We start from the raw sequence: 8883 nt of genomic DNA on the forward strand, positions 1-8883 counted from the left end.
CCCCGATTTCCGGTCCTCTCAATCCATAACTAGCAATCTATCACTAGTTCTTCCGGTCCTCTGGGGCTCTTTCATGCCGATTTCCGGTTGGAGGAAAGATGCCGTACGCCAACCAGCCAACTGTCCGCATTACCGAACTGACTGACGAGAATGTCAAATTTATCGTGGAGAACACCGACCTGGCGTAAGAGGAGGACCTGCCTGTACACGGGGGGGGAGGGAGAATGTACAGCCATCTCCTTGGGGCAGGGGGGCTCACCCTGTGGTCCTTCGCCTCATACTGAATGTACTCCCAGAAAAGGCCCCACACCCGCAAGATATAATAGAAGTCTATTGCAAATTGCAGCTGAGCTGCAGGCGCACTGTGCCGCGTGCGTGGTGCGGGTGAACCTGCAGCGTGTCGGTGTGAAAGCTGCTTTATGGGGGCTCTGGGCAGTAAGGGCTCTTTTCATTTGTAGTTTCATTGGGGTGGGTGTTTTTTTTTTTTTTTTTTTTACCCCCGCAACCAGCCATTGGTGTAGCATCAGGGGTCCCAATGGTGAGTCCACTCCATGATCCAGGGGGCCCATGTGGCCCGCCTGTCACATTCTGTGTGGCACTTGCACAGGAGTGGCGGTGGGGGTGCCATACACAGGGAGAAATTCCTGCAACTGCTGAAAGCCGGCTTCTCCTCCTCCTCCCTCCCACCGGCATTCAGCGGCTGCAGGAGGAAAATGTTCATTATGCTATTCAAAATTTAAAGAATTTGAAATTCTGAACCATTTCATGTCATTGGGGCCCGCAACCGCTGACCAGATCACATAGGTGGCCCTCGCTCTTCTAAAGGTTGGACACCCCTGCCTTAGAGTCTAGTATGGCCTTTTTCAACCAGGGTGCCTTGGGGTTCCTTCAGAGGTGCCTTGGGGTTCCTTCAGAGGTGCCTTGGCAAAATGTATTAGAATTGCCCAAAGGTTGTATACAAGCCTGCCTTTTAGTTACACAAAGCCACAGGTGTTCATTGCGCACCATTACAACCTTCTATCCACCAGCGTCCTGACAACTAATGACATCATCAGTTGATAAGGAAGATGTCCGCTGCTTGCACAGCATCCTAGTTTGACCCTCTCCTGCCCCTCTCCATCAGTACTGGTGTCACTGACGGAGAAAAACTGAGGGAGAAAAGAAACATGGGCATACTAGTCAGTACCAGTGTGCAAAAGTATTTGCTTTGGAAGAATAAATCCCCTCTAATGTTGGGTGTCCTACATGTGTGGATGTTGCTGCGTTATAAAAAAACTTTTGGAATAGTTTTTCACATTTTCCAATGGGGTGCCTCAAGACTGTCCATAATTTCAAAGGGTGCTTTAAATGAAAAAAGGTTGAGAAGCACTGGTCTAGTAGTGGTATCTGCTCCTCCTGTCTCAGCTCCTCCCCCTCATGATTTCTTTGTGTCTTGCAGAATCGCAAACTCCATCCGGCGAGTGTTTATAGCGGAAGTCCCGACAATCGGTGAGTGCCGGCTGTGGGTGGTCCCCCTCTCTCTGACCTTATTGTAGACTGCATTGTGTATTAGAGGATGGAGATATCTCAGCAGTGAAGGCAGCCCCCCCCACCGGTTTCTATGTCATGCCTCCTGCCATAATAATCTCCAATAGGAGCCCCCGGTACTGAATACCCTCTCTGGACTGCCTACTTCATGTTGCTTGCTTCATACTCATCCACTGCAGATAGAGTGACCCCATACTGAGGAGGAAGGCAGCCAGGTAGTAGCCATTTTGCAGGAATTCTGAGGTTAGTCTATGTACCTGAACGGGACCTGGTATCAGCCCTCTGCGTTTCTGTATAGCAGAGCTCAGACAGGGGGAGGAGCTATTTAGTTGTGCTCATGTGTCAACAGGGGGCATGCTGATGGGTGGAGAGAGCAGAGTGACAGATGAGCTAATCACTGTGCTGCTTCTCCTTTCACTGTCCAATCACAGGCTGTGAGGGGGGATAAGATCTGTAAGTGTTATGAACTGCATCAGAGACAAATCAGGTGCTGTGCCGTCACAGAGCTTTTAAAATCTCATGACTGGATGGACAAATAAAACCGCTCTCGTATTTGTTTGCTCAGATATGAGGAGGGTCTCCGCCCCTCTCCTTTGCTAACAAGGGGACAGATATGTCCTCCTAATGTGACAATATCTTTTCTATTCCAGCCATTGACTGGGTGCAGATAGACGCCAATTCCTCAGTCCTCCATGATGAGTTCATAGCACACAGAGTGGGTGAGTATCAGGTGATTATATATCATGACTCTGCTTAGTGTGCCCTCCTAACCATCTGTTCCCCTCTGCAGGGCTCGTCCCCCTCACCAGCGATGACATTGTGGACAAGCTGCAGTATTCCCGGGTATGTCTCCTTTTCCTGATATCATTGCCCCAGCCTGGGGTACATGGGTGTCCTGAGGGGGTAATCTCTCATATTCCTTTATATCCTTTCTCCACCCTGAGGTACATAGGTGTTCTAATGCAGGTTAATGTCTCCCATTTCTTATATCCTTGCCCCAGCCCATGTACACAGGTGTCTTCGGGGGGGGGGGGGGGGGTAATGTCTCCTAATATGTCTTTGCCCAGCTGGGTTACATAAGTGTTCTCAGGGGTAATGTCACCAATATTTTTATGTCATTGCTCCAGCCCAGGGTGCATGGGTGTTCTCAGGAACCTACACTGGGTAAGCCCTGACTGTTGCCCCTTTGTACAGGATTGCACATGTGAGGAGTTCTGTGCAGAGTGCTCGGTGGAGTTCACATTGGACGTTCGATGCAATGAAGACCAGACCCGTCATGTGACCTCTCGTGACCTCATCTCCAACAACGCCCGCGTCATCCCGGTGAGTGCCATGGCAGTCTGTACGAATGGTAACATGATGGGCAGAGCTAGGTGTTCTACACACTGGTGTAATATTCCCCACCCCCATCACTCATCACTGCCTTGACATGCAGCTTGTTTAGTCTGAGTTTCTTTTTGGAATACTTTAGCAAACAATGGTAAAAGGTGATTGTTACAGCCAGGTCACACCTACACCGAAATCACTGCTACGTTCACTTACCATTATGTGGTAGAAATGTGTATTGAGTCTGCCATTGTTCCATCTAATAAGAATGTGGTGGAGACCTGGAGGTGAGTCCACTGATACTGAGAGGGGGAAGAGGTGACTTCATATATCTGGCTGTAGAGAACCGGTGTGAGTGTCGGCCTGGGTACCATGTGGCTGTGGATAGTCGGGGTGAGTGTCGGCCTGGGTGCCATGTTTTATCTGTAAATTTGTCTTCCAGGTTACGTCGCGTAGCAGAGACAATGACCCCAATGACTATGTAGAGCAAGATGGTGAGCATTGTGGAGGGTTCCTGGGATAGAGTGCTCTCCATCTGCATAGTAATTAGGACGGATGGCGATTGGTGGTGTGGATGCGGGGATACATTGGTGGATCTGGAGCTCAGGGTGCATAGTTGAGTGTGGTGCAGATATAGAAGGGCGGGCAGAGGGTTAGAGATGAAGATTGGCCGCAGAATGTTGTGCAGACACATTAAGGGATTGGGTGGGCTTGTATGTCGGAGGTCTGGGTGGACACGGGATATGGATTGGTAATCTGGTGGTTAAAAATCAGGATAGACAGTGGAATGTGGTGTGGACACAAGGTGATGAATTGGTGGGCTCTAGGCTCAGGGATAGTGTGAGTTGGGGATCGGAGGTCAGGATAGTGAGTGTGGTGGGCCCATAGGTCAAAGATCGGTGTGGACATTAGGGTTTGGACATGGGATGATAGATTAGTATTCTTTAGGCTCAGAGATCAGGGTGGACAGTGGAGTGTGGTGTGGCCACACAGAGGTATTGGGTGAGCCTATAGGTCAGGGTGGACATGGAAGTGTGGCATCTACACAGGGTGATGGATTTGTAGCCCCTAGGCTTAGAGAACAGGGTGGACAATGAAGTGTGGTGTGGACAATGAAGTGTGGTGTGGACACATCAAGATGGATTGGGTAGGCCCTAGGCTTGGGGTGGATGAAAGATGATGGATTGGGTGGACCCTAGGCTCAGATCAGTGTACAGAAGACTATAAGAAGGTTGTGGACAGTCTGGAGCTGTGCTGTGATTCTTGTCTATCCTCTTTCTGTAGATATTCTCCTAGTGAAGCTGCGGAAGGGGCAGGAATTGCGTCTCCGAGCTTATGCGAAGAAAGGGTTTGGAAAGGAACACGCTAAGTGGAACCCAACAGCGGGGGTAGCTTTTGAATATGACCCAGACAATGCACTGCGGCACACAGTCTACCCCAAACCGGAAGAATGGTATGTTCCATGTTCAGTCCATGTCTGTGCCCGGGTCATGTGTGGGTGTGGATAGTAGACAAAAAAGCTCCTGTGCCTGGTACAGGTAGAGATGAAAGTTCCACGTCACAAGGAAAGTGCTTCTGGCCTTGCTGACCTCTAAGACTGGGGGTGTCCTGAAGCCACTACAAAAAAAAAAACAAAAACAAAAGAGAGGGTGCACCAGCCTAGGGCAATATCACACAGCATTTATTTATAAAACGAAATGCACATTTGTAAGTATACACATTAACAGCTTATCGAGCTACTCGTTTCATAGCCTAGTAGTCCTTGACTCGTTAGGTTCCAGAATAAAGGGGGACCTCCCTGGGCTTTTGTCAGAAGTGTCTAATCCTGCCTGAATTCCAGTGAGGTCCCCCTTTATTCTGGAGCCAACGGAGTCGAGGAGTGCTGGGCTATGAGACGAGTAGCTCAATAAGCTGTTGATGTATGTATATATGTTCGTTCGTCCCCCCAACACTCCTCCCTGCTGTGGGTAGGTCTGAATATCTGCAAATGGTGGAGAGCTCTCTGGGGAAATGGTCCAATATTGTACTGCTACATAGCCAGAGGATCTTCATTGTCTTGAGTTGTCTTTCAGCAGCCAACTAGATTCATCCATCGGATTGGAGAGATGATTCTCAAAAGCAGTAAGAGAGTTCCCGTTATTGGCTCCTCCTGAAAGTGCCAGTTTCCTGGTCATAATGCCATTTTTGTTTCTTTGGGGGCCCAGACAAGGAACACTTACAGAGGTGAGTTCTGTGTCACAATTGCAGGAGTAGGGAAGCAAGTCAACTGGCATTTTCAGGAGTTGGCAATGGGATTCCTGCATTACTCTCATGTTAATTGCACTTTAAGACAATGAAATGGCTGATGGACCAGTTGGGCCTATTAAGTGCCTGAGTTCCCCCTAGAGCTCTCATACTTATATGAGATTGGTTTCTTCATGTGATATCTGTGTCTCTGCCCAGGCCCAAGAGTGAATATTCTGAAATTGATGAGGAGGAAGTGCAAGCCCCATATGATCCCAATGGGAAGCCAGAGAGGTGAGTGACTGCCAATCTAGTGAATGTGTTCTCAGCTGACCTCATCTACAGAAATGTGTTCTTGGATATCTCTTCATATTGGTTTTCTGTGTGTTCTGTAAAGCTGTATTGCTGTTCTCTTATCAGTTGTATTAACAAAATGCTTGTGTCCTGCAGATTCTACTATAATGTGGAGTCCTGTGGCTCTCTTCGGCCAGAGAATATTGTCCTGTCTGCACTGTCTGGTCTGAAGAGGAAGCTGAGTGACCTGCAGACACAGCTGAGTCATGAAATTCAAAGTGATGTCCTCACTATAAACTGAATAAATTAACATTGCCCCCCCCCCCCCTCCCTACTCCAATGCCTGTTTTGTAATAAAGTGTTCTCTATATTGGGTGGTGCTTTTGTGTAGTGTGAGGAGAGAGATTAATTGGTGGGAAGAAGCCAGGTGCGTGGGAGAGAGAGCAAAGCAGGGGAAATTATAGGGCTTCCTACTGCCCTGCTCCTGTAGGTGGTGACCTCAAACCCATTTGTACTGAAGTATGGCTGTGTCTTTCAATGAACAAAAGAAAGAGAAGCAAGGATTGTACTTGCCATAAAATCCTGTTCTTCAAGTCCATTGAGGGACACAGGAGATACAGGCTAGTTATACTTCTGCCTTCAGGACTGGAAGTTGGCAAACAAAAGTAATGTAGGCCAGCCCCCAGTACACTTCCCCCTCCTCATGCCTCAGTTTTGTAGCAAGGAGTTCAAAAAGCACATGATGAAAAACATGGGGGGAGGCATCCCTCTGGCCTCCAAGAAAAGGATTTTTACAAGAACTGCTAAAATCCTACTTTCACTTTTTATCCCTTTCCTTTCATCCATTGAGGGATGCAGGAGTTCAGATACTGTATGGACATCTAAAAGCAGTTTGACTGAGGGTTGATCAACCCTAACTAGCCCAGATAACACCCAAAGGACCAATGCCTGACTCTGTCACCTGATGAGGTAGAGTTTCCTTCCTGATAGGTGAACTGCCTACATGACCAGAGGGAGAACACTGTAAATCATCCTGATGTTCAAGACTCAGATAGAAATGTCCCCACCAGAGGGAAGGTACTCCAAATATGAGGAAACACTGAAACTTGCAGCAAGTAAAAGGCTAATCAACCACTATCCACCAACACAGATGGAACTACTCCAAATTCCCATGTAGAGAAGAAAAAAAAAACCCACAACTTGATTTGGGGGGGGGATCCCCTAGATGGAACCCAAGACCAAACAGGTGTTGGTGAGAGGACCAGTTAGTCTAAGCAGGAAGACCTTAAGCCTTTACACCCCCCCCCCCCCCTCCATAGAATAAAGGGATGACAGCTCCATGTCTATTGTGCTTGTCTGGACAGTCAACTTACCCTGCTAAGCAGCACTTTTCAAGGAAAACCCTGAATCAGAAAACAACTGCTTACAAGGAATGGGAAGTGACTCCTGAGAACTTTCATATTTTTGAAATTTCAATCTGATGAAGTCCGCATGCCTGCAAGAGTAGGGTGGCATGGAAAGTATGCCGACAAGGATAGACAGAAGATGGAAGCAAGATGTTAGCCCCATACTGGAGAGATGAGAACAGCCAGATAGAACTGAGGATGAACCCGATGCCTCACTGAAACGTAAGATGTTCCTCTAGGGTAAATCCTAAGAGATCCAGTTGAATATATCTGCCTATTCCTTGAGCAATAAGTCTAGGAATGCTCCTGATCTCCCAAATCCAGGGAAGCATCAACATGCATGGAGCAAAGAACAGAAATCTTGACAGCACAGCGAAAAGCATCTGCCTGATTGAGGGCACAAGGAAAGCGCCAGAAGGACCTTCTTTAAGAGGCTTAAAATCAGCCAACAAAAGGACACCTAACTCCAGATGGACAGAGCCCACAATGTTGTCGGTTCATTCCTGTTGAAGGATACCAGCAACAGAAGACTGGAGTGTTTGGCCTGCTGACAGTCCAGTGAGACACAGGATCCTTCTCCAGCGACCCCCAGTTTCGCAGGATAAGACGTACCAAAACGTGTGAGCCTCTCCTGCACAATCAGAGGTTACTAGTAGAGAGGAACTAGATGCTAGGGAATTTACATTGGGTAGAGCAGTGCAGGTTAGACTTAGACTCACGGTATTGTCCAGTCTCTGTGCCAGGCTCTCCTGGTTGCAGAAAAAGTTCCCATTACTTTTCAGTGATGAAGGCACAGCAATATGTGAATGATGTCCAGTAGACTTTGAATTAGGAGAACTACCCATAGTGGGATCCAGTGGTGTTGAATGAACCCCTTGTTCTAGACCAGACAGCAGCATCTGAGATGATTCTCTAAAGAGAGAAGCCCTCTGGATGGGAGGAGAAGAATCTCTACCAGTCCCCTGAAGGAAAGACTGCGTAATCACACCAGGGACTACCTGGTCCATAGAGGCAGACATGTTGGACTGATAAAATATTAGAGAATAATGGAGAAAGGGGCTGAAGTAGATTGAGGCGACAGAGGGAGATGTCTATGAGAGGAAAGTCCTCCGCCTGATGCTGCTTCGAGGGCGGAGAGAGGGGTAACTAAACGTCCTGTCTGATAACAAGAGGCCTGAATGCAAACATGCCGTGGCCCTTTGCAATGAGGAAATGTGTTGGATACCCTTGCCTACAGGTGACCATTTCCGATGCTGAAACGTGATAAAGTCAGATCTGATCATATCTTGCAAGTGTTAGCCCTTTGGAAAGACATTGTTCTTTAGGGTCCATTATGCCTGCTCTCCTCACAGGAGTTTGTCGAAGTAGCTCACAATAGGGATGCCAGGAAAAGGCATTAGACCCATACAGGACACAACCCAGGAGTCAACATTTAATGAAGTCCTTCTCAAAGGGGCACAATTCCAGTACACACGCAGGTGTGGCCCAGGACCTTTCAGGCTGCTTCCAGTATGCATAGGTTAAAATCTCAAATAGCAGGTGTAGTAGAAAGATCTTTGCAGCTGTAGAAGCCCTTAAAGACCAAAGGCTGTAAATAGCATGATATTGTGTATTGCATAAATAAGGGCCAAAATAATCTCTTGCATTACGGAGTTGAAGGCAGGAAACTTAAGTGCCTCAAAAACAGTCTCTTCAGAGTTGGATTGCGGTGAAGTTATTTCTAAATCTGAGAACAGTGGGATCGACACTGCAGGGCCACAAAGTGTTGTGTGACTGCAGTAGAGGCCCCCAACGGCAAGGTAGAGGACTCAACCTCACTTAGTGGAGATACAGGAGACTCCAGTGAGGTGCAGCCCATAACTGTAAGGTCACTGGTTTCCAGATTACAGATGTCCGTGCCATCAGAGGGTACAGGGTAAATGTCCCCAAGAAATGTTAGAAGAGTGTGAGCCATGGACTGTCTCTCCTGTGTCTGGATACACGGTGCAACCTTGTGGCAGTGATTAAAAGAGACCCAAAGTTTGAGGCAAGGTCTCGGTTTTTTCAAACCCAGACAGCTGGAGGTAGACAGGGTCACTGTAAGCGGGTAAAAAGAACAGGTCAGAAT

General features: G+C 47.8%; 1 protein-coding gene across 2 annotated transcripts; it reads left to right on the forward strand.

The window, feature by feature from the left end:
- Positions 1–22: 22 nt before the first annotated feature.
- POLR2C (RNA polymerase II subunit C) lies at positions 23–5692 on the forward strand. 2 transcript variants are annotated; one of them, XM_089678884.1, is made up of 9 exons: positions 23–184; positions 1439–1488; positions 2178–2246; positions 2318–2370; positions 2722–2850; positions 3296–3347; positions 4138–4306; positions 5296–5370; positions 5527–5692. In XM_089678884.1, exons 1-9 carry the CDS (start codon positions 99–101, stop codon positions 5669–5671), a joined length of 828 nt encoding a protein of 275 aa, XP_089535010.1. In that variant the 5' UTR covers positions 23–98; the 3' UTR covers positions 5672–5692. The 2 variants fall into 2 exon arrangements, with proteins under 2 accessions (XP_089535010.1, XP_089535011.1); XM_089678885.1 differs by lacking the exon at positions 1439–1488 and having other exon boundaries at positions 29–184.
- The last annotated feature ends 3191 nt before the right edge of the window (positions 5693–8883 follow it).

Source organism: Staurois parvus, unplaced genomic scaffold (assembly GCF_062004578.1).
Source record: "Staurois parvus isolate SC_StPar_1 unplaced genomic scaffold, SC_StPar_1.0 ptg000211l, whole genome shotgun sequence".
In the NCBI taxonomy this organism is placed as follows: Eukaryota; Metazoa; Chordata; class Amphibia; order Anura; family Ranidae; genus Staurois; species Staurois parvus.

Coding starts and splice junctions, on each gene's coding strand:
- POLR2C (XM_089678884.1), top strand. CDS start 99: ATGCCGTACGCCAACCAGCCAACTGTCCGCATTACCGAACTGACTGAC. Junction 1,489..2,177: donor AGCGGAAGTCCCGACAATCG/GTGAGTGCCGGC, acceptor TTTCTATTCCAG/CCATTGACTGGGTGCAGATA. Junction 2,851..3,295: donor ACAACGCCCGCGTCATCCCG/GTGAGTGCCATG, acceptor TTTGTCTTCCAG/GTTACGTCGCGTAGCAGAGA.